This window comes from Oncorhynchus keta, chromosome 23 (assembly GCF_023373465.1).
Source record: "Oncorhynchus keta strain PuntledgeMale-10-30-2019 chromosome 23, Oket_V2, whole genome shotgun sequence".
Classification (NCBI taxonomy): domain Eukaryota; kingdom Metazoa; phylum Chordata; class Actinopteri; order Salmoniformes; family Salmonidae; genus Oncorhynchus; species Oncorhynchus keta.
In genome coordinates, this window is record NC_068443.1 from 11,223,838 (window position 1) to 11,250,763 (window position 26,926).

Consider the following 26,926-nt stretch of genomic DNA (forward strand, 5'->3'; position numbering starts at 1 on the left):
TTTGTATTTCTGAAATATCAAACTCTCGGGGCGACAAAAGAAACCCATGCAAGATGTAATGTAAACTAACCCAGGCGAGACGTTGTGTAAACAAACCCAGGTGAGACGTCGTGTAAACAAACCCAGGTGAGACGTCGTGTAAACAAACCCAGGTGAGACGTCGTGTAAACTAACCCAGGCGAGACGTCGTGTAAACAAACCCAGGCGAGACGTCGTGTAAACAAACCCAGGTGAGACGTCGTGTAAACAAACCCAGGCGAGACGTCGTGTAAACAAACCCAGGCGAGACGTCGTGTAAACAAACCCAGGCGAGACGTCGTGTAAACAAACCCAGGCGAGACGTCGTGTAAACAAACCCAGGCGAGACGTCGTGTAAACAAACCCAGGCGAGACGTCGTGTAAACAAACCCAGGCGAGACATCGTGTAAACAAACATGGGCAAGACGTCATAATGTGATCAGAGAGTTCTCAAGTGGCGGCTGGGCCAGTCACCCTTTGATCAGTCAGTATCAGACAGCTGGGCCAGTCACCCTTTGATCAGTCAGTATCAGACAGCTGGGCCAGTCACCCTTTGATCAGTCAGTATCAGACAGCTGGGCCAGTCAACCTTTGATCAGTCAGTATCAGACAGCTGGGCCAGTCACCCTTTGATCAGTCCGTATTAGACAGCTGGGCCAGTCACCCTTTGATCAGTCAGTATTAGACAGCTGGGCCAGTCAACCTTTGATCAGTCAGTATCAGACAGCTGGGCCAGTCACCCTTTGATCAGTCAGTATCAGACAGCTGGGCCAGTCACCCTTTGATCAGTCAGTATCAGACAGCTGGGCCAGTCACCCTTTGATCAGTCAGTATCAGACAGCTGGGCCAGTCACCCTTTGATCAGTTAGTATCAGACAGCTGGGCCAGTCACCCTCTGATCAGTCAGTATCAGACAGCTGGGCCAGTCACCCTTTGATCAGTTAGTATCAGACAGCTGGGCCAGTCACCCTTTGATCAGTTAGTATTAGACAGCTGGGCCAGTCACCCTTTGATCAGTCAGTATCAGACAGCTGGGCCAGTCACCCTTTGATCAGTTAGTATCAGACAGCTGGGCCAGTCACCCTTTGATCAGTTAGTATCAGACAGCTGGGCCAGTCACCCTTTGATCAGTTAGTATCAGACAGCCGGGCCAGTCACCCTTTGATCAGTTAGTATTAGACAGCCGGGCCAGTCACCCTCTGATCAGTCAGTATCAGACAGCTGGGCCAGTCACCCTTTGATCAGTTAGGATTAGACAGCTGGGCCAGTCACCCTTTGATCAGTCAGTATTAGACAGCTGGGCCAGTCACCCTCTGATCAGTTAGTATCAGACAGCTGGGCCAGTCACCCTTTGATCAGTTAGTATCAGACAGCTGGGCCAGTCACCCTCTGATCAGTCAGTATTAGACAGCTGGGCCAGTCACCCTCTGATCAGTCAGTATTAGACAGCTGGGCCAGTCACCCTCTGATCAGTCAGTATTAGACAGCTGGGCCAGTCACCCTCTGATCAGTCAGTATTAGACAGCCGGGCCGGTCACCCTCTGATCAGTCAGTATCAGACAGCCGGGCCAGTCACCCTCTGATCAGTCAGTATTAGACAGCTGGGCCAGTCACCCTTTTATCAGTCCGTATTAGACAGCTGGGCCAGTCACCCTCTGATCAGTTAGTATCAGACAGCTGGGCCAGTCACCCTCTGATCAGTTAGTATCAGACAGCTGGGCCAGTCACCCTTTGATTAGACAGCTGGGCCAGTCACCCTTTGATCAGTCAGTATTAGACAGCTGGTGACATTGTTTGCTTGTAGCCTATAACAAGCATGTAAGCTACCCTACTGTATTATAAAATGTACATTTACAAGTGGAGTCAACTATGAATGTTACAGCAGTAAAATGCATGACACACACACACACACACACACACACACACACACACACACACACACACACACACACACACACACACACACACAGCAGATATCTTCATGAGAGGATTAGTGAAAGCTAGTGGAATGGTTCTGAAGACACACACACACAGCAGATATCTTTATGAGAGGATTAGTGAAAGCTAGTGGAATGGTTCTGAAGACACACACACACACACAGCAGATATCTTCATGAGAGGATTAGTGAAAGCTAGTGGAATGGTTCTGAAGACACACACACACACACACAGCAGATATCTTTATGAGAGGATTAGTGAAAGCTAGTGGAATGGTTCTGAAGACACACACAGCAGATATCTTTATGAGAGGATTAGTGAAAGCTAGTGGAATGGTTCTGAAGACACACACACACGCACAGCAGATATCTTCATGAGAGGATTAGTGAAAGCTAGTGGAATGGTTCTGAAGACACACACACAGCAGATATCTTTATGAGAGGATTAGTGAAAGCTAGTGGAATGGTTCTGAAGACACACACACACAGCAGATATCTTTATGAGAGGATTAGTGAAAGCTAGTGGAATGGTTCTGAAGACACACACACACAGCAGATATCTTTATGAGAGGATTAGTGAAAGCTAGTGGAATGGTTCTGAAGACACACACACACAGCAGATATCTTTATGAGAGGATTAGTGAAAGCTAGTGGAATGGTTCTGAAGACACACACACACAGCAGATATCTTTATGAGAGGATTAGTGAAAGCTAGTGGAATGGTTCTGAAGACACACACACACAGCAGATATCTTTATGAGAGGATTAGTGAAAGCTAGTGGAATGGTTCTGAAGACACACACACACAGCAGATATCTTTATGAGAGGATTAGTGAAAGCTAGTGGAATGGTTCTGAAGACACACACACACAGCAGATATCTTTATGAGAGGATTAGTGAAAGCTAGTGGAATGGTTCTGAAGACACACACACACAGCAGATATCTTTATGAGAGGATTAGTGAAAGCTAGTGGAATGGTTCTGAAGACACACACACACAGCAGATATCTTTATGAGAGGATTAGTGAAAGCTAGTGGAATGGTTCTGAAGACACACACACACAGCAGATATCTTTATGAGAGGATTAGTGAAAGCTAGTGGAATGGTTCTGAAGACACACACACACAGCAGATATCTTTATGAGAGGATTAGTGAAAGCTAGTGGAATGGTTCTGAAGACACACACACACAGCAGATATCTTTATGAGAGGATTAGTGAAAGCTAGTGGAATGGTTCTGAAGACACACACACACAGCAGATATCTTTATGAGAGGATTAGTGAAAGCTAGTGGAATGGTTCTGAAGACACACACACACAGCAGATATCTTTATGAGAGGATTAGTGAAAGCTAGTGGAATGGTTCTGAAGACACACACACACAGCAGATATCTTTATGAGAGGATTAGTGAAAGCTAGTGGAATGGTTCTGAAGACACACACACAGCAGATATCTTTATGAGAGGATTAGTGAAAGCTAGTGGAATGGTTCTGAAGACACACACACACAGCAGATATCTTTATGAGAGGATTAGTGAAAGCTAGTGGAATGGTTCTGAAGACACACACACACAGCAGATATCTTTATGAGAGGATTAGTGAAAGCTAGTGGAATGGTTCTGAAGACACACACACACAGCAGATATCTTTATGAGAGGATTAGTGAAAGCTAGTGGAATGGTTCTGAAGACACACACACACAGCAGATATCTTTATGAGAGGATTAGTGAAAGCTAGTGGAATGGTTCTGAAGACACACACACACAGCAGATATCTTTATGAGAGGATTAGTGAAAGCTAGTGGAATGGTTCTGAAGACACACACACACAGCAGATATCTTTATGAGAGGATTAGTGAAAGCTAGTGGAATGGTTCTGAAGACACACACACACAGCAGATATCTTTATGAGAGGATTAGTGAAAGCTAGTGGAATGGTTCTGAAGACACACACACACAGCAGATATCTTTATGAGAGGATTAGTGAAAGCTAGTGGAATGGTTCTGAAGACACACACACACAGCAGATATCTTTATGAGAGGATTAGTGAAAGCTAGTGGAATGGTTCTGAAGACACACACACACAGCAGATATCTTTATGAGAGGATTAGTGAAAGCTAGTGGAATGGTTCTGAAGACACACACACAGCAGATATCTTTATGAGAGGATTAGTGAAAGCTAGTGGAATGGTTCTGAAGAACACACACACAGCAGATATCTTTATGAGAGGATTAGTGAAAGCTAGTGGAATGGTTCTGAAGACACACACACACAGCAGATATCTTTATGAGAGGATTAGTGAAAGCTAGTGGAATGGTTCTGAAGACACACACACACAGCAGATATCTTTATGAGAGGATTAGTGAAAGCTAGTGGAATGGTTCTGAAGACACACACACACAGCAGATATCTTTATGAGAGGATTAGTGAAAGCTAGTGGAATGGTTCTGAAGACACACACACACAGCAGATATCTTTATGAGAGGATTAGTGAAAGCTAGTGGAATGGTTCTGAAGACACACACACACAGCAGATATCTTTATGAGAGGATTAGTGAAAGCTAGTGGAATGGTTCTGAAGACACACACACACAGCAGATATCTTTATGAGAGGATTAGTGAAAGCTAGTGGAATGGTTCTGAAGACACACACACACAGCAGATATCTTTATGAGAGGATTAGTGAAAGCTAGTGGAATGGTTCTGAAGACACACACACACAGCAGATATCTTTATGAGAGGATTAGTGAAAGCTAGTGGAATGGTTCTGAAGACACACACACACAGCAGATATCTTTATGAGAGGATTAGTGAAAGCTAGTGGAATGGTTCTGAAGACACACACACACAGCAGATATCTTTATGAGAGGATTAGTGAAAGCTAGTGGAATGGTTCTGAAGACACACACACACAGCAGATATCTTTATGAGAGGATTAGTGAAAGCTAGTGGAATGGTTCTGAAGACACACACACACAGCAGATATCTTTATGAGAGGATTAGTGAAAGCTAGTGGAATGGTTCTGAAGACACACACACACAGCAGATATCTTTATGAGAGGATTAGTGAAAGCTAGTGGAATGGTTCTGAAGACACACACACACAGCAGATATCTTTATGAGAGGATTAGTGAAAGCTAGTGGAATGGTTCTGAAGACACACACACACAGCAGATATCTTTATGAGAGGATTAGTGAAAGCTAGTGGAATGGTTCTGAAGACACACACACACAGCAGATATCTTTATGAGAGGATTAGTGAAAGCTAGTGGAATGGTTCTGAAGACACACACACACAGCAGATATCTTTATGAGAGGATTAGTGAAAGCTAGTGGAATGGTTCTGAAGACACACACACACAGCAGATATCTTTATGAGAGGATTAGTGAAAGCTAGTGGAATGGTTCTGAAGACACACACACACAGCAGATATCTTTATGAGAGGATTAGTGAAAGCTAGTGGAATGGTTCTGAAGACACACACACACAGCAGATATCTTTATGAGAGGATTAGTGAAAGCTAGTGGAATGGTTCTGAAGACACACACACACAGCAGATATCTTTATGAGAGGATTAGTGAAAGCTAGTGGAATGGTTCTGAAGACACACACACACAGCAGATATCTTTATGAGAGGATTAGTGAAAGCTAGTGGAATGGTTCTGAAGATATCTTTATGAGAGGATTAGTGAAAGCTAGTGGAACACACACACACACAGCAGATATCTTTATGAGAGGATTAGTGAAAGCTAGTGGAATGGTTCTGAAGACACACACACACAGCAGATATCTTTATGAGAGGATTAGTGAAAGCTAGTGGAATGGTTCTGAAGACACACACACAGCAGATATCTTTATGAGAGGATTAGTGAAAGCTAGTGGAATGGTTCTGAAGACACACACACACAGCAGATATCTTTATGAGAGGATTAGTGAAAGCTAGTGGAATGGTTCTGAAGACACACACACACAGCAGATATCTTTATGAGAGGATTAGTGAAAGCTAGTGGAATGGTTCTGAAGACACACACACACAGCAGATATCTTTATGAGAGGATTAGTGAAAGCTAGTGGAATGGTTCTGAAGACACACACACACAGCAGATATCTTTATGAGAGGATTAGTGAAAGCTAGTGGAATGGTTCTGAAGACACACACACACACAGCAGATATCTTTATGAGAGGATTAGTGAAAGCTAGTGGAATGGTTCTGAAGACACACACACACAGCAGATATCTTTATGAGAGGATTAGTGAAAGCTAGTGGAATGGTTCTGAAGACACACACACACAGCAGATATCTTTATGAGAGGATTAGTGAAAGCTAGTGGAATGGTTCTGAAGACACACACACACAGCAGATATCTTTATGAGAGGATTAGTGAAAGCTAGTGGAATGGTTCTGAAGACACACACACAGCAGATATCTTTATGAGAGGATTAGTGAAAGCTAGTGGAATGGTTCTGAAGACACACACACACAGCAGATATCTTTATGAGAGGATTAGTGAAAGCTAGTGGAATGGTTCTGAAGACACACACACACAGCAGATATCTTTATGAGAGGATTAGTGAAAGCTAGTGGAATGGTTCTGAAGACACACACACACAGCAGATATCTTTATGAGAGGATTAGTGAAAGCTAGTGGAATGGTTCTGAAGACACACACACACAGCAGATATCTTTATGAGAGGATTAGTGAAAGCTAGTGGAATGGTTCTGAAGACACACACACACAGCAGATATCTTTATGAGAGGATTAGTGAAAGCTAGTGGAATGGTTCTGAAGACACACACACACAGCAGATATCTTTATGAGAGGATTAGTGAAAGCTAGTGGAATGGTTCTGAAGACACACACACACAGCAGATATCTTTATGAGAGGATTAGTGAAAGCTAGTGGAATGGTTCTGAAGACACACACACACAGCAGATATCTTTATGAGAGGATTAGTGAAAGCTAGTGGAATGGTTCTGAAGACACACACACACAGCAGATATCTTTATGAGAGGATTAGTGAAAGCTAGTGGAATGGTTCTGAAGACACACACACACAGCAGATATCTTTATGAGAGGATTAGTGAAAGCTAGTGGAATGGTTCTGAAGACACACACACACAGCAGATATCTTTATGAGAGGATTAGTGAAAGCTAGTGGAATGGTTCTGAAGACACACACACACAGCAGATATCTTTATGAGAGGATTAGTGAAAGCTAGTGGAATGGTTCTGAAGACACACACACACAGCAGATATCTTTATGAGAGGATTAGTGAAAGCTAGTGGAATGGTTCTGAAGACACACACACACAGCAGATATCTTTATGAGAGGATTAGTGAAAGCTAGTGGAATGGTTCTGAAGACACACACACACAGCAGATATCTTTATGAGAGGATTAGTGAAAGCTAGTGGAATGGTTCTGAAGACACACACACACAGCAGATATCTTTATGAGAGGATTAGTGAAAGCTAGTGGAATGGTTCTGAAGACACACACACACAGCAGATATCTTTATGAGAGGATTAGTGAAAGCTAGTGGAATGGTTCTGAAGACACACACACACAGCAGATATCTTTATGAGAGGATTAGTGAAAGCTAGTGGAATGGTTCTGAAGACACACACACACAGCAGATATCTTTATGAGAGGATTAGTGAAAGCTAGTGGAATGGTTCTGAAGACACACACACACAGCAGATATCTTTATGAGAGGATTAGTGAAAGCTAGTGGAATGGTTCTGAAGACACACACACACAGCAGATATCTTTATGAGAGGATTAGTGAAAGCTAGTGGAATGGTTCTGAAGACACACACACACAGCAGATATCTTTATGAGAGGATTAGTGAAAGCTAGTGGAATGGTTCTGAAGACACACACACACAGCAGATATCTTTATGAGAGGATTAGTGAAAGCTAGTGGAATGGTTCTGAAGACACACACACACAGCAGATATCTTTATGAGAGGATTAGTGAAAGCTAGTGGAATGGTTCTGAAGACACACACACACAGCAGATATCTTTATGAGAGGATTAGTGAAAGCTAGTGGAATGGTTCTGAAGACACACACACACAGCAGATATCTTTATGAGAGGATTAGTGAAAGCTAGTGGAATGGTTCTGAAGACACACACACACAGCAGATATCTTTATGAGAGGATTAGTGAAAGCTAGTGGAATGGTTCTGAAGACACACACACACAGCAGATATCTTTATGAGAGGATTAGTGAAAGCTAGTGGAATGGTTCTGAAGACACACACACACAGCAGATATCTTTATGAGAGGATTAGTGAAAGCTAGTGGAATGGTTCTGAAGACACACACACACAGCAGATATCTTTATGAGAGGATTAGTGAAAGCTAGTGGAATGGTTCTGAAGACACACACACACAGCAGATATCTTTATGAGAGGATTAGTGAAAGCTAGTGGAATGGTTCTGAAGACACACACACACAGCAGATATCTTTATGAGAGGATTAGTGAAAGCTAGTGGAATGGTTCTGAAGACACACACACACAGCAGATATCTTTATGAGAGGATTAGTGAAAGCTAGTGGAATGGTTCTGAAGACACACACACACACACAGCAGATATCTTTATGAGAGGATTAGTGAAAGCTAGTGGAATGGTTCTGAAGACACACACACACAGCAGATATCTTTATGAGAGGATTAGTGAAAGCTAGTGGAATGGTTCTGAAGACACACACACACAGCAGATATCTTTATGAGAGGATTAGTGAAAGCTAGTGGAATGGTTCTGAAGACACACACACACAGCAGATATCTTTATGAGAGGATTAGTGAAAGCTAGTGGAATGGTTCTGAAGACACACACACACAGCAGATATCTTTATGAGTGGATTAGTGAAAGCTAGTGGAATGGTTCTGAAGACACACACACACACACAGCAGATATCTTTATGAGAGGATTAGTGAAAGCTAGTGGAATGGTTCTGAAGACACACACACACAGCAGATATCTTTATGAGAGGATTAGTGAAAGCTAGTGGAATGGTTCTGAAACACACACACAGCAGATATCTTTATGAGAGGATTAGTGAAAGCTAGTGGAATGGTTCTGAAGACACACACACACAGCAGATATCTTTATGAGAGGATTAGTGAAAGCTAGTGGAATGGTTCTGAAGACACACACACACAGCAGATATCTTTATGAGAGGATTAGTGAAAGCTAGTGGAATGGTTCTGAAGACACACACACACAGCAGATATCTTTATGAGAGGATTAGTGAAAGCTAGTGGAATGGTTCTGAAGACACACACACACAGCAGATATCTTTATGAGAGGATTAGTGAAAGCTAGTGGAATGGTTCTGAAGACACACACACACAGCAGATATCTTTATGAGAGGATTAGTGAAAGCTAGTGGAATGGTTCTGAAGACACACACACACAGCAGATATCTTTATGAGAGGATTAGTGAAAGCTAGTGGAATGGTTCTGAAGACACACACACACAGCAGATATCTTTATGAGAGGATTAGTGAAAGCTAGTGGAATGGTTCTGAAGACACACACACAGCAGATATCTTTATGAGAGGATTAGTGAAAGCTAGTGGAATGGTTCTGAAGACACACACACACAGCAGATATCTTTATGAGAGGATTAGTGAAAGCTAGTGGAATGGTTCTGAAGACACACACACACAGCAGATATCTTTATGAGAGGATTAGTGAAAGCTAGTGGAATGGTTCTGAAGACACACACACACAGCAGATATCTTTATGAGAGGATTAGTGAAAGCTAGTGGAATGGTTCTGAAGACACACACACACAGCAGATATCTTTATGAGAGAATTAGTGAAAGCTAGTGGAATGGTTCTGAAGACACACACACACAGCAGATATCTTTATGAGAGGATTAGTGAAAGCTAGTGGAATGGTTCTGAAGACACACACACAGCAGATATCTTTATGAGAGGATTAGTGAAAGCTAGTGGAATGGTTCTGAAACACACACACAGCAGATATCTTTATGAGAGGATTAGTGAAAGCTAGTGGAAGGGTTCTGAAGACACACACACACAGCAGATATCTTTATGAGAGGATTAGTGAAAGCTAGTGGAATGGTTCTGAAACACACACACAGCAGATATCTTTATGAGAGGATTAGTGAAAGCTAGTGGAATGGTTCTGAAGACACACACACAGCAGATATCTTTATGAGAGGATTAGTGAAAGCTAGTGGAATGGTTCTGAAGACACACACACACAGCAGATATCTTTATGAGAGGATTAGTGAAAGCTAGTGGAATGGTTCTGAAGACACACACACACACACAGCAGATATCTTTATGAGAGGATTAGTGAAAGCTAGTGGAATGGTTCTGAAGACACACACACACAGCAGATATCTTTATGAGAGGATTAGTGAAAGCTAGTGGAATGGTTCTGAAGACACACACACACAGCAGATATCTTTATGAGAGGATTAGTGAAAGCTAGTGGAATGGTTCTGAAGACACACACACACAGCAGATATCTTTATGAGAGGATTAGTGAAAGCTAGTGGAATGGTTCTGAAGACACACACACACAGCAGATATCTTTATGAGAGGATTAGTGAAAGCTAGTGGAATGGTTCTGAAGACACACACACACAGCAGATATCTTTATGAGAGGATTAGTGAAAGCTAGTGGAATGGTTCTGAAGACACACACACACAGCAGATATCTTTATGAGAGGATTAGTGAAAGCTAGTGGAATGGTTCTGAAGACACACACACACAGCAGATATCTTTATGAGAGGATTAGTGAAAGCTAGTGGAATGGTTCTGAAGACACACACACACAGCAGATATCTTTATGAGAGGATTAGTGAAAGCTAGTGGAATGGTTCTGAAGACACACACACACAGCAGATATCTTTATGAGAGGATTAGTGAAAGCTAGTGGAATGGTTCTGAAGACACACACACACAGCAGATATCTTTATGAGAGGATTAGTGAAAGCTAGTGGAATGGTTCTGAAGACACACACACACAGCAGATATCTTTATGAGAGGATTAGTGAAAGCTAGTGGAATGGTTCTGAAGACACACACACACAGCAGATATCTTTATGACAGGATTAGTGAAAGCTAGTGGAATGGTTCTGAAGACACACACACACACAGCAGATATCTTTATGAGAGGATTAGTGAAAGCTAGTGGAATGGTTCTGAAGACACACACACACAGCAGATATCTTTATGAGAGGATTAGTGAAAGCTAGTGGAATGGTTCTGAAGACACACACACACAGCAGATATCTTTATGAGAGGATTAGTGAAAGCTAGTGGAATAGTTCTGAAGACACACACACACAGCAGATATCTTTATGAGAGGATTAGTGAAAGCTAGTGGAATGGTTCTGAAGACACACACACACAGCAGATATCTTTATGAGAGGATTAGTGAAAGCTAGTGGAATGGTTCTGAAGACACACACACACAGCAGATATCTTTATGAGAGGATTAGTGAAAGCTAGTGGAATGGTTCTGAAGACACACACACACAGCAGATATCTTTATGAGAGGATTAGTGAAAGCTAGTGGAATGGTTCTGAAGACACACACACACAGCAGATATCTTTATGAGAGGATTAGTGAAAGCTAGGGCATGTCTTTTTAATCCATGTTCACTGTCAACACCAGTACTGATTTTATTCCAGCGACTGTAAGCAGCTTGATCAGTTAAAGCTCACCCCAACTCAGCTATCTAGCGTGACAGTATCTTACCCTACACTCTTAGAGAAAAGGGTTCCTAAAGGGTTCTTCGGCTGTCCCCATAGGAGAACTCTTTTTGGTTCCAGGTAAAACCATTTTGGGTGCCTAGTAGAACCCTCTGTAGAAAGGGTTCTACTTGGAACCGAAAGGATTCTACCTGTAACCAACAATGGGGGTGGCAGGGAGCCTAATGGTTATAGCGTTGGGCCAGTAACCGAAAGGTTGCTGGATCGAATCCCTGAGCTGACAAGGTAAAACAAATGTTGTTCTTCCCCTGAACGAGGCAGTTAACCCACTGTTAGGCCCGGTAGGCCGTCATTGTAAATAGGAATTTGTTCTTAACTGACTTTCCGAGTTAAAGGTTAAATAAAAATAAATAAAAAGGTTATTCAAAGGGTTCTTCTATGGAGACAGAACCCTTTTAGGTTCTAGATAGCACCTTTTTTTCCCTATGAGCAACAATGTAAAACAAAGAGCCTCCAAAACAACACTTTGAAATGAGTTTTTCAATAGTACACAAAGGTAAAATATCAGAATATTTATATATTTTCTCATAGCATATTATAGCAAACAACTTTTTCAACACACACAAAGTGACTGTCTATCTCTGCTATTACATCAGAGTGCACTCCTCCCTAATTTTGGACTGAGGTTGCATTACAGTATCTAGTACATCCACTGTTTTCGTCAAATTTGTGTTTGTATTTCATTGAAAAGTGTTTACTCCCATAAGCCCAACATGCCTCAAAGTTATTATACTTCTGGCAGTTTAAGAACATGTTCAAAACATTAAAGATTGGTGTGGTCCTTCTGTAGCTCAGTTGGTAGAGCATGGCGCTTGTAACGCCAGGGTAGTGGGTTCGATTCCCGGGACCACCCATACGTAGAATGTATGCACACATGACTGTAAGTCGCTTTGGATAAAAGCATCTGCTAAATGGCATATATTATTATATTATTATTATTATTACCAACAGCCAGAGGGTTCAGAAGAGACTAGGACTACATCTCATTACTGCACACTCAGAGTGGATTTCTGGATGATAAAGCCCAGTATACTGTAAGCCTCTTGGGCTGCCAGTCAGAACAGAAGAGCTGCCAGTGTATCACATACTTGTTCTCCCCACTGTATATTTATATAGTACCAGTCAAACGTTTGGACACACCTCCTCATTCCAGGGTTTTTCTTTATTTTTACGATTTTCTACATTGTAGAATAATAGTGAAGACATCAAAACTATGAAATAACATATGGAATCATGTAGTAACCAAAAAAAGTGTTAAACAGATTTAGATTCTTAGAAGTTGCCACCCTTTGCCTTGATGACAGCTTTACACACTTTTGGCATTCTCTCAACCAGTTTCATGAGGTAGTCACCTGGAATGCATTTCAATTAACAGATGTGCCTTTTGTGGAATTTCTTTCCTCCTTAATGCGTTTGAGCCAATCAGTTGTGTTGTGACCAGGTAGGGGGTATACAGAAGATAACCCTATTTGGTAAAAGACCACGTCCATATTATGGCGAGAACAGCTCAAATAATCAAAGAGAAACGACAGTCCATCATTACTTTAAGACATGAAGGTCAGTCAATCTTGAATATTTCAAGAACTTCCTTCAAGTGCAGTCGCACAAACCATCAAGCGCTATGATTAAACTGGCTCTCATGAGGACCGCCACAGAAAAGGACGATCCAGAGTTACTTCTGCTGCAGAGGATAAGTTCAATTGTTACCAGCCTCAGAAATTGCAGCCCAAATGAATGCTTCACAGAGTTCAAGTCACAGACACATCTCAACATCAACTGTTCAGAGGAGACTGTGTGAATCAATCAGGCCTTCATGGTTGAATTGCTGCAAAGAAACCACTACTAAAGGACTCCAATAAAAAGAAGAGACTTGCTTGGGCCAAGAAACACGAGCAATGGACATTAGACCAGTGGAAATCTGTCCTTTGGTCTGATGAGTCCAAATTTGAGATTTTTGTTTCCAACCACTGTGTCTTTGTGAGACGCATAGTAGGTGAACGGATGTTCTCCGCATGTGTGGTTCCCACCGTGAAGCATGGAGGAGGAGGTGTGATGGTGTGGGGGTGCTTTTCTGGTGACACTCTCTGATTTATTGTGGAATTCAAGGCACACTTAACCAGCATGGCTACCACAGCATTCTGCAGTGATACGCCATCCCATCTGGTTTGCGCTTAGTGGGACGATCATTTGATTTTCAACAGGACAATGGCCCAGCACACCTACAGGTTGTGTAAAGGCTATTTGACCAAGAAGGAGAGTGATGTAGTGCTGCATCAGATGACCTGGCCTCCACAATCACCCGACCTCAAACCAATTGAGATGGTTTGGGATGAGTTGGACCACAGCGTGAAGGAAAAGCAGCCAACAAGTGCTCAGCATATGTGAGAACACCTTCAAGACTGTTGGAAAAGCATTCCAGGTGAAGCTGGTTGAGAGAATGTCAGGAGTGTGCAAAGCTGTCATCAGGGCAAAGGGTGGCTACTTTTGCCAGCAGCATACCACCCTGCATCCCACTGCTGGCTTGCTTCTGAAGCTAAGCAGGGTTGGTCCTGGTTGGTCCCTGGATGGGAGACCAGATGCTGCTGGAAGTAGTGTTGAAGGGCTGGTAAGAGGCACTCTTTCCTCCGGTCTAAAAAAAGATCCCAATGCCCCAGGGTGTGATTGCAGACATTTCCCTGTGTAGGGGGCCGTCTTTCAGATGGGATGTTAAACGGGTGTCCTTACTCTCTGTGGTAAATAAATGATCCCATGGCACTTATTGTAAACGTAGGGGTGTTAACCCCGGTGTCCTGAGTAAATTCCCTTAATCTGGCCCTCAAACCATCATGGCCACCTAATCAACCCCAGATTCCAGGCTCATTCATCCCCCCTCCTCTCCCCTGTAACTATTCCCCAGGACGTTGCTGTAAATGAGAATGTGTTCTCAGTCAACTTACCTGGTAAAATAAAAAAAAAACACTTTTGATTTGTTTAACACTTCCTTGGTTACCACATGATTTCATTGTTTTGATGTCTTCACTATTATTCTACAATGTAGACAATAGTAAAAATAAAGAAAAACCCTGGATTGAGTAGGTGTGTACAAATTTAGGGATTTTTCTTAACGTTAAGGATTCCGATTTCATTTGAACATTCACAGCCCTAGAAGAGGGTTTATACTGTATGCTATGTTAGGCATCTACTAGAACTATGAAGATACACGGGTCTTCATTTCATATGTCTGAAACACACCGATTATGCTGTATCAGATTATGCAGTTGATCTATCATTCTTGGACGGGTGATGTCAGAAAATAGTCTCTTGGATTATTTTGATAAACTGACGGCTATAAAATAGTAATTTGATGATCTATTTAATGTATAGCTTTCACCAAATCCTAACTGTTTAATGTTTTACCCCTGTAGTCTGTAGTGACACTGTACTAACCTACTATATTTACTGGCAGGGGAGTAGAGGAACTGGGACTGACTTTAAATATCTGGGAGGGAAAGCATGGAAACATTGGTTAGTTGGTCTCCATGCCTCTCTCTCTCTCTTTTTCTCACTCTCCTTCTGCCTGTTTGTCTCCCCCTTTCCTCCTTCTGCCTGTTTGTCTCCCCCCTTTCCTCCTTCTGCCTGTTTGTCTCCCCCCTTTCCTCCTTCTGCCTGTTTGTCTCCCCCCTTTCCTCCTTCTGTCTGTTTGTCTCCCCCTTTCCTCCTTCTGTTTGTTTGTCTCCCCCTTTCCTCCTTCTGTCTGTTTGTCTCCCCCTTTCCTCATTCTGTCTGTTTGTCTCCCCCCTTTCCTCCTTCTGTCTGTTTGTCTCCCCCTTTCCTCCTTCTGTCTGTTTGTCTCCCCCTTTCCTCCTTCTGTCTGTTTGTCTCCCCCCTTTCCTCATTCTGTCTGTTTGTCTCCCCCACTTTCCTCCTTCTGTCTGTTTGTCTCCCCCTTTCCTCCTTCTGTTTGTTTGTCTCCCCCCTTTCCTCCTTCTGCCTGTTTGTCTCCCCCCTTTCCTCCTTCTGCCTGTTTGTCTCCCCCCTTTCCTCCTTCTGTCTGTTTGTCTCCCCCCTTTCCTCCTTCTGTCTGTTTGTCTCCCCCCTTTCCTCCTTCTGTCTGTTTGTCTCCCCCTTTCCTCCTTCTGTCTGTTTGTTTCCCCCTTTCCTCCTTCTGCCTGTTTGTCTCCCCCTTTCCTCCTTCTGTCTGTTTGTCTCCCCCTTTCCTCCCTCTGTCTGTTTGTCTCCCCCCTTTCCTCCTTCTGCCTGTTTGTCTCCCTCTTTCCTCATTCTGTCTGTTTGTCTCCCCCCTTTCCTCCTTCTGCCTGTTTGTCTCCCCCCTTTCCTCCTTCTGCCTGTTTTTCTCCCCCCTTTCCTCCTTCTGCCTGTTTGTCTCCCCCCTTTCCTCCTTCTGTCTGTTTGTCTCCCCCCTTTCCTCCTTCTGTCTGTTTGTCTCCCCACTTTCCTCCTTCTGTCTGTTTGTCTCCCCCTTTCCTCCTTCTGTCTGTTTGTTTCCCCCTTTCCTCCTTCTGCCTGTTTGTCTCCCCCTTTCCTCCTTCTGTCTGTTTGTCTCCCCCCTTTCCTCCATCTGTCTGTTTGTCTCCCCCCTTTCCTCCTTCTGTCTGTTTGTTTCCCCCTTTCCTCCTTCTGTCTGTTTGTCTCCCCCTTTCCTCCATCTGCCTGTTTGTCTCCCCCCTTTCCTCCATCTGCCTGTTTGTCTCCCCCTTTCCTCCATCTGCCTGTTTGTCTCCCCCTTTTCCTCCATCTGCCTCTCTTTGGGAAACCCAGGGTCCCACTGTGTGTAAACAGTCTCTTATATATGTGTCTCTATGGGGTCATGATGAACAGAGGTTTGTGGGTCATGATGAACAGAGGTTTGTGGGTCATGATGAACAATTCTTTGCTGTTTTGTGTATCCCTGTTTTGCTGCTTGATGCTGTTGGTTTTGCTGCTTGATGCTGTTGGTTTTGCTGATAGGTGCTGTTGGTTTTGCTGATAGGTGCCGTTGGTTTTGCTGATAGGTGCCGTTGGTTTTGCTGATAGGTGCTGTTGGTTTTGCTGATAGGTGCTGTTGGTTTTGCTGATAGGTGCTGTTGGTTTTGCTGATAGGTGCTGTTGGCTTTGTTGCTTGGTGCTGTTGGTTTTGCTGCTTGGTGCTGTTGGTTTTGATGCTTGATGCTGTTGATTTTGCTGCTTGGTGCTGTTGGTTTTGCTGCTTGGTGCTGTTGGTTTTGCTGATAGGTGTTGTTGGTTTTGATGCTTGGTGCTGTTAGTTTTGTTGCTAGGCGTTAGTTTTGCTGCTTGGTGCTGTTGTTTTTGCTGATAGGTGCTGTTGGTTTTGCTGCTTGGTGCTGTTAGTTTTGTTGCTAGGTGTTAGTTTTGCTGCTTGGTGCTGTTGGTTTTGTTGCTAGGTGCTGTTCCTTTGTGCTGTTGGTTTTGTTCCTTGATACTGTTAGTTTTGTTGCTCTGTGTTAGTTTTGCTGCTTGGTGCTGTTGGTTTTACTTCAGTAGTTTTATTGAAATAACAGACTCAGTTCATTGCTAGGTTTCCTATAGATTGTCCTTATAATAGGCCACTTGCAGTTTTGTGACACAACACAATGCCACAGATGTCTCAAGTTTTGAGGGAGCGTGCAATTGGCATGCTGACTGCAGGAATGTCCACCAGAACTGTTGAATTGAATGTTAATTTCTCTACCTTTTTAGCAAATTTGGCAGTATGTCCAACCGGCCTCACAACCGCAGACCACGTGTACCCACGCCATCACAGAACCTCCACATCCGGCTTCTTCATCTGCGGGATCGTCTGAGACCAGCCACCTGGGCAGGTGATGATAAAACTGTGGTTTTGGACAACTGATCCTCACCAGGATCTGGACCTGACAGCAGTTCGGCGTCGTAACCGACTTCAGTGGGCAAATGCTCACATTCAGTGGCCACTGGCAGACTGGAGAAGTGGGCTCTTCACGGATGAATCTCGAGTTTAACTGTATCGGGCCGAGGGCAGAAAATGTGTATGTCGTCATGCTGGTGTGCGGTTTGCTGGTGTGTCCCATGGTGGGGTTATGGTATGAGCAGGCATAAGCTACAACCAACACAATTGCATTTTATCCATGGCAATTTGAATGCACAGATCCAGCATGAGATCCAGCAAAGTCCAGCATGATAATGATCGGCCCCATGTCACAAGGATCTGTACACAATTCCTGGAAGCTGAACATGTCCCAGTTCTGTCATGACCTGCATACTCACCAGACATGTCACCCATTGAGCATGTTTGGGATGCTCTGAATCGATGCTTATGACAGCGTGTTCCAGCTACCGCCAATATCCAACAACTTCGCACAGCCATGCAACAGCCTAATCAACTCTATATAAAGGAGATGTGTCACGCTGCATGAGGCAAATGGTTGTCACACCAGATACTAACTGTTTTTTTTTAAGGTATATTTGACCAACAGATGCACATCTGTATTCCCAGTCATGTGACATCCATAGATTAGGGCCTAATTCATTTATATCAATTGACTGATTTCCTTATATGAACTACAACTCAGTAAAATCTTTGAAATTGTTCAAGTTACGTTTACATTTTTGTTCAGTGTATATAATTTATTTTTACATTGACGTCATTTAGCAGACGCTCTAATCCAGAGCGGTTTACAGGAGCAATTAGGGTTAAATGACTTAATCAATAGATTATTTTTCACCTGTGTGAGGATACGAACCAGAAACCTTCTGGTTACTGGCCCAACGCTCTTAACTGCTGGGCTGCCTGTCTACTGTGATAACTACATAATGTAGTACCAGGTAATGTAACATGCAGTCATTTCGGCTTGAATCAACTGATTGTAGATCAGCCGTCCTACCAAACTAGTGACCTTCTGAATCCGAACAGCAGCGCTGACCTGCGTCCCAAGCAGGAAGTAAACACACACTAGAAATGTTAGAGTGGAGCAAACCCATGAAGAGGCAGGAAGAGCAGCTGTTCTGTTCTCCCCCCTCCCCTGCAATGGAAAGGCCAGCAGAATGTCATGCTTTGTACTGTTCTACTCAGACCAAAACACACTCACACACATTACACTCAGACCAAAACACACTCACACACATTACACTCAGACCAACACACACTCACACACACATTACACTCAGACCAACACACACTCACACACACATTACACTCAGACCAACACACACTCACACACACATTACACTCAGACCAACACACACTCACACACACACATTACACTCAGACCAACACATACTGACACACACATTTACACTCAGACCAACACACACTAACACACATTACACTCAGACCAACACACACTCAACCATACATTTACACTCAGACCAACACACACTCACACACATTACACTCGGACCAACACACACTGACACACACATTTACACTCGGACCAACACACACTCAACCATACATTTACACTCAGACCAACACACACACACACACACATTTGAGTTCCCCATTTAGAACTTAAGTGACGTCCATCTAAGTACTGAAGTACCGGTTTTGTACCAAACATGCCCAATGATTTTATGTGACCTACATTTGACCTTAGATGGGTATCTTTGACCCTCAGTCTCACCTGTTTGTTCTGGTTGACATGAAGAGGGAATGGGAACTAATGTTCTCTGTGAAACATTGATGATTGTGTCCTCTCTGAGCATCTAGTCTAGCAACCATCTCTAGTCCATGTTCTCTGAGAGGATCCACTCTAAACACCTCTCCATCTCTTTTCCCCTAGAGTTCCCACTTGGCCCTGATAGACACTCTGATGTTGGCGTACACGGTGGAGATGGTGAGTGTGGAGCGGGTGATGGCGTGTGTCCACAGATGCTCCTCCCCTCTCAATGACCCCTCCTCCCACCCCGAAGGACACATCAGAGATCTGCCCTACGACACTGAGGACGCAGTCACCACATGGATCAACAAGGTTAGGGTACTAAGATACACACACACTCTCTAATACCAGAGATATGACATATTAGGCCCCACTGTATATTCTTAAAGCTGAGATCCCCGAAAGGTGAAATGACGCCACTGGCACATGTGTTATTGTTTTTGATTAGAGGAAATGAGCAGCGAGCATTGTGGGTAAAAACCTAGTAGAACTCAGCTGTTCTATGGTGCGTGCAATGATGTCGGAAGAAAAAAATATGTTTGTTGTTTTAAGTAACGTCTCTGTTGTAATATTGCAAACGGTCGTGGCAACGTGTCAGATCAGATTACTGAGAGAGACCCCGGTCAGAATGAACTTGTTCTCATTTTAACGTCTGTTTACACAGGACTGGGAGGTTCCACCAGGAACCAAATGTACGTACAGTCAGAGTCTTAGCCCTAAAAGATAGTTCCTGTTAGCTGCTAATATTTGGATAATGCATCCCCACTGTTGAAATCCTCATAACATCCCATTAAATCAAGTCTGGCTCTGTGCCATTGAGCTTGTTTACATTCCGCCTTGCAGAAGCCGATGTGTTTCCTGCTCCCTGCTGCAGGCCAAGGCCAGACGGATACCAAAATGTACACACACACAGACACACACACATACACACACGTACACACACACAGACACACACACATACACACACGTACACACACACAGACACACAGACACACACACATACACACACGTACACACACACAGACACACACACATACACACACGTACACACACACACACAGACACACATACACACACGTACACATATTGAGCCACGCATGGAAAAATGCACACTCATGCGGAGATATGATGGATGAACACAAATATTAACATGAATACACACACACCCAGGAAACACACAGATACACACATGATCACTTACTTGTGGATGGACTCACACGTTCTCACACACAGCAGCTCGCAGGCATACAGTAGTGTACGATAGTGAGTTTCAGTTCATGTGTGTGTGTGTGTGTGTGTGTGTGTGTGTGTGTGTGTGTGTGTGTGTGTGTGTGTGTGTGTGTGTGTGTGTGTGTGTGTGTGTGTGTGTGTGTGTGTGTGTGTGTGTGTGTGTGTGTGTGTGTGTGTGTGTGTGTGTTACATCACTGGCACTGGAGCCCTTTGAAGAGACAACAGCCCTAGAAAAACAAGATTAGGACTTTCTCATTAAAGCCTATCAGACAATGGACTCCTTCTACTTCCCCATGATGTTTGTTACACTCGTACACAACAAGGCTTAGAGCTGGAACGTTTATGAGCCTATCAGAGATGTTTTCATGTGCTGAATGATGAAGTCATAGTAGTGCTTTGAAGTTTGACTGAAGTAGCTAGCTACATTATGGAAACTGTAATCTCTCCTACATTATGGAAGCTGTAATCTCACCTAAATTATGGAAACTGTAATCTCACCTACATTATGGAAGCTGTAATCTCTCCTACATTATGGAAGCTGTAATCTCACCTACATTATGGAAGCTGTAATCTCACCTACATTATGGAAACTGTAATCTCACCTAAATTATGGAAACTGTAATCTCACCTACATTATGGAAACTGTAATCTCTCCTACATTATGGAAACTGTAATCTCACCTACATTATGGAAGCTGTAATCTCACCTACATTATGGAAACTGTAATCTCACCTACATTATGGAAGCTGTAATCTCACCTAAATTATGGAAACTGTAATCTCACCTACATTATGGAAGCTGTAATCTCTCCTACATTATGGAAGCTGTAATCTCACCTACATTATGGAAGCTGTAATCTCACCTACATTATGGAAACTGTAATCTCTCCTACATTATGGAAGCTGTAATCTCACCTACATTATGGAAGCTGTAATCTCACCTAAATTATGGAAACTGTAATCTCTCCTACATTATGGAAACTGTAATCTCTCCTACATTATGGAAACTGTAATCTCACCTACATTATGGAAGCTGTAATCTCACCTACATTATGGAAACTGTAATCTCTCCTACATTATGGAAACTGTAATCTCTCCTACATTATGGAAACTGTAATCTCACCTACATTATGGAAGCTGTAATCTCACCTACATTATGGAAACTGTAATCTCACCTACATTATGGAAGCTGTAATCTCACCTAAATTATGGAAACTGTAATCTCTCCTACATTATGGAAACTGTAATCTCTCCTACATTATGGAAACTGTAATCTCACCTACATTATGGAAGCTGTAATCTCACCTACATTATGGAAACTGTAATCTCTCCTACATTATGGAAGCTGTAATCTCACCTAAATTATGGAAACTGTAATCTCTCCTACATTATGGAAACTGTAATCTCTCCTACATTATGGAAACTGTAATCTCACCTACATTATGGAAGCTGTAATCTCACCTACATTATGGAAACTGTAATCTCTCCTACATTATGGAAGCTGTAATCTCACCTACATTATGGAAGCTGTAATCTCACCTACATTATGGAAACTGTAATCTCTCCTACATTATGGAAACTAATCTCCCCTACATTATGGAAACTGTAATCTCCCCTACATTGTGGAAACTATAATATCGACCTACATTATGGTAGCAGTAATCTCCCTTACATTATAGAAACTGTAATCTCACCACTCAGAATGCTTAATCTGCCACAAGAGACTAGTCACCGCTGAAAGTCACTGTTTCCTATCGTTCTCTCTCACTTACACACACAAAAACAAAACCTCCACATTCATTCCCCCTCATTACACTCATTCGTTGTTGGTAATGTGACCCTCAATAATAACCTGTCTGTCTGTCTGTCTGTCTGTCTGTCTGTCTGTCTGTCTGTCTGTCTGTCTGTCTGTCTGTCTGTCTGTCTGTCTGTCTGTCTGTCTGTCTGTCTGTCTGTCTGTCTGTCTGTCTGTCTGTCTGTCTGCCTGCCTGCCTGCCTGTCTGTCTGTCTGTCTGTCTGTCTGTCTGTCTGTCTGTCTGTCTGTCTGTCTGTCTGTCTGTCTGTCTGTCTGTCTGTCTGTCTGTCTGTCTGTCTGTCTGTCTGTCTGTCTGTCTGTCTGTCTGTCTGTCTGTCTGTCTGTCTGTCTGTCTGTCTGTCTGTCTGTCTGTCTGTCTGTCTGTCTGTCTGTCTGTCTGTCTGTCTGTCTGTCTGTCTGTCTGTCTGTCTGTCTGTCTGTCTGTCTGTCTGTCTGTCTGTCTGTCTAGGTGAATGAGCACCTCAGGGAGATTCTGGTGGAGGAGCAGAGGTTGAGAGAGAGCTCTTGTCTTGAGACCAGAGCTACAGGAGCTCAGAGGGTGAGTACAGACCTTCCCCCTGCTAACAGAAAACAGGAACTCAGTCTCATGCCAGCTGTATAGAGAGACACTGCTATGCTATGAGAGACTGCACTGCAGGCATTTATGTAAGGCCTACATTCTTAGAAAAAAAATGTTTTGGCTTCCATGTAGAACCCTCTGTGGAATGGAACACAAAAGGTTTATACCTGGAACCAAAAATGGTTCTCCTATGGGGGTAGCTGAAGAACCCTTTTGGAGGGGGGGTGAGAAAACATTGTCTTTTGAATACTCAGTTGTTGACACAGGAGACAGTCACAGTAGCCACTGGGTCGTTTCAGATTGAATAGGACATGAAGGGAGGATTCTAGCAGCTTCTCACCGCCCACTGTTCTGGATGCAGGGCTGTTTCACTTAGGAAAGTCTGGGCCAGTCCGTCTGTGTCCAAACCATATTAATATTCAGGATGGAGAAACATTTTCAGTGTTAACTTACATGACTAAAACCAGATTTAAAGTATGTAGAAACGATAATAAACATATATATTTTCTACAAAGATCATCTTCGAGATTTAACAATCACCTAAATAACAGTTAGATGGGAAAATCTACATTTCAAAAAATGTTTGGTCGGCGACCGCACCATTGTCCACACCCAAGGTCACGCCCCAGCAAAGCCCACCACCTAAGCCCCATTTTGATCCACCTGAGCCTTTCTAGGCCTGATGGTTCTCTCAACTCTGTAGACCTGATGGTTCTCTCCTCTCTGTAGGTCTGATGGTTCTCTCCTCTCTGTAGACCTGATGGTTCTCTCCTCTCTGTATACCTGATGGTTCTCTCCTCTCTGTAGGCCTGATGGTTCTCTCCTCTCTGTAGGCCTGATGGTTCTCTCCTCTCTGTAGGCCTGATGGTTTTCTCCTCTCTGTAGACCTGATGGTTCTCTCCTCTCTGTAGACCTGATGGTTCTCTCCTCTCTGTAGGCCTGATGGTTCTCTCCTCTCTGTAGGCCTGATGGTTCTCTCCTCTCTGTAGGCCTGATGGTTCTCTCCTCTCTGTAGACCTGAGCCTTCCTAGACCTGATGGTTCACTCTTCTCTGTAGACCTGATGGTTCTCTCTTCTCTGTGGGCCTGATGGTTCTCTCCTCTCTGTAGACCTGATGGTTCTCTCCTCTCTGTAGACCTGATGGTTCTCTCCTCTCTGTAGACCTGATGGTTCTCTCCTCTCTGTAGGCCTGATGGTTCTCTCCTCTCTGTAGGCCTGATGGTTCTCTCCTCTCTGTAGACCTGATGGTTCTCTCCTCTCTGTAGGCCTGATGGTTCTCTCATCTCTGTAGGCCTGAGCCTTCCTAGACCTGATGGTTCTCTCCTCTCTGTAGACCTGATGGTTCTCTCCTCTCTGTAGACCTGATGGTTCTCCCCTGTCTGTAGACCTGATGGTTCTCTCCTCTCTGTAGGCCTGATGGTATCTCTCCTCTCTGTAGGCCTGATGGTTCTCTCCTCTCTGTAGACCTGATGGTTCTCTCCTCTCTGTAGGCCTGATGGTTCTCTCCTCTCTGTAGGCCTGAGCCTTCCTAGACCTGATGGTTCTCTCCTCTCTGTAGACCTGATGGTTCTCTCCTCTCTGTAGGCCTGATGGTTCTCTCCTCTCTGTAGGCCTGATGGTTCTCTCCTCTCTGTAGACCTGATGGTACTCTCCTCTCTGTAGACCTGAGCCTTCCTAGACCTGATGGTTCTCTCCTCTCTGTAGACCTGATGGTTCTCTCCTCTCTGTAGACCTGAGCCTTCCTAGACCTGATGGTTCTCTCCTCTCTGTAGACCTGATGGTTCTCTCCTCTCTGTAGACCTGATGGTTCTCTCCTCTCTGTAGACCTGATGGTTCTCTCCTCTCTGTAGACCTGATGGTTCTCTCCTCTCTGTAGACCTGAGCCTTCCTAGGCCTCAGGGCAGGGGGCACGGGATGGGCCGCAGCGCCGCGCACAGAAGACAGACCAAGCCCATGGGGGAGGGGGGGTGGAACCCCACCCTGCCACACTGGGTAGGACATAGCAACACTTTAAGGGGCATTGCACTAAAATTGGCGCTGACTAGGGAAATGTTTCCCCTGTTCTTAGTGCCAGTTTGCACGTTCAAACTAAAACAATGTAACTAATAATGGCATCTTTATGCTTTCGTTAATAAAATAATTATAAAAATACTCTTTCAAAATGCCGATGTTTATTTAGTTATTGATCCATAACGAATTTCTATGGGAATGAATATCACTGAATTACAGAAATATTGGAACAAAGTTGTCTAATGAAGGTAAACAAATTGTTGCTTACTAGAAAATACTCTTTCAAACACACACGGTCACGTTGTACAGCGCCATTATGGCTATTAGCAGGTAGCTGGACAATAGACTTGCCTGGAAGGAGGGTAGGGGGAGAGTTCTATCATCAAATGTATTTCTAAGTTAGGTTGGCTGTATCACTTGCCTTGATTGGTTGTAATTTCAGTTTAATCCACCAGAAAAGACAAAACAAATATTATGTATCACATCCGACTGTGATTGGGAGTCTCATAGGGTGGCACACAATTGGCCCAGGTTTCTCTCCCCCTAAAAACAGAAATAAATGTTTTGGCCTTTACGAATATTATTTTGGCCTTTATTCAGATTACAATCGCTCACTTTCGTTTAAAAAAAAATAAAAAACCTCCAAAATATCATTATATATTATCAAGTTGATGGCACAGCCATATAGTGGCACCTACATAAAGCTGAGTGACTCACTCATTCATGGCTTTGCATCAAAATAATAAGTACCAACATTCTTTCTGATAGTCTTTAATGAAGAAATGTGATGCCATGTACAGTATTATAATAGACCATTATGGGCTATTAGCAGGACAATATACCTTTACCAACACCTCTCTGTATTTTGATACTTTGTGGATGTATCTAAGTCACCGCAAAAAAATACGTTGCTACAGATACCCGTGTCGGCCGCCACCGGGAGACCCATGAGGCGGCTTTTGGTTTTAATTTAGAATCCTCTATATGTAATTATTGGCGACGAGTCACGTCATATTTTTCGATATACTGTAGGCCTACCGAAGGCGACATGAGTCACTACTGTTGAGTAATGTGCTGTTAAATGTGGTGTAGGTCTTATTTATTTAAAGAGCATATTGAAGTTAGAAACAATAGATTTGAAGCAGAAGCCTACAACTATTTTAGCACCGTTTCGCACTTCTCTGAGACAAGCATGGGGACTGGTCTTTAAAAATCAATGAGATTTTATTTTGACTGAATATCTGTTTGGGTATTGGTTAGACTACAATTAGAAATGTTATGCTCTTGGTGTAACCTTTATTTAACTAGGAAATTCAGTTAAGAACAAATTCTTATTGACAAAGACAAGGAGTAGCCTACTCCTTCCTCCCCGTTGGGGAATTGAACCCCGGTCTCCCTCGTGCCCGCATGACACGGGGATTCTTTAGCTAAATAGCCAAGTACTGTAGCCTACTCCCGACCGCCACGCCGTTTTTCTTGGAATAGAAACACCATAATATTAAGCCAAGTAATTAAGCAAAATGTCTTAAAATCACTCCCATATATTATGTTCTTACAAAAAAGGTTTTAAAATCTCTAGTACAGCCACCATTGAAGGCTATCAAATGCTTCTCAAAGATGCCCCCTGGTGGTCAAACTAGCACTAACTAGCATTACTGGGAAAGTATTCTGACCCCTTGACATTTTGTTACATTACAGCCTTACTCTAAAGTTGATTAAATAGTATTTTTTCCTCATCTGTCTACACACAATAGCCCATAATGCCAAAGAGAAAATCATTTGCACATTTATTATAAATAAAAACTGATCACATTTACATAAGTATTCAGACCCTTCTCTCAGTACTTTCTTGAAGCACGTTTGACTGTGATTACAGCCTCATATCTTCTTGGGTATGACGTTACAAGCTTGGCACACCTGTATTTGGAGAGCTGTGTGCTTAGGGTCATTGTCCTGTTGGAAGGTGAA

General features: G+C 43.2%; 1 protein-coding gene across 4 annotated transcripts in view; it reads left to right on the forward strand.

Annotated features, from left to right (window-relative positions):
* LOC118376442 (calmodulin-regulated spectrin-associated protein 2-like) overlaps positions 1-26,926 on the forward strand; it is a 135,044-nt gene that overhangs the window by 39,640 nt on the left and 68,478 nt on the right. For 2 of the 4 annotated variants that reach the window (XM_052476332.1, XM_052476333.1), the window contains exons 3-4: positions 19,468-19,656; positions 22,838-22,927. In XM_052476332.1, coding sequence (XP_052332292.1) covers positions 19,468-19,656; positions 22,838-22,927 — 279 coding nt within the window. Of the gene's footprint in view, positions 1-16,374; positions 17,530-19,467; positions 19,657-22,837; positions 22,928-26,926 lie in introns of those variants that run through there. The other 2 variants (XM_052476335.1, XM_052476334.1) reach the window with 2 other exon arrangements.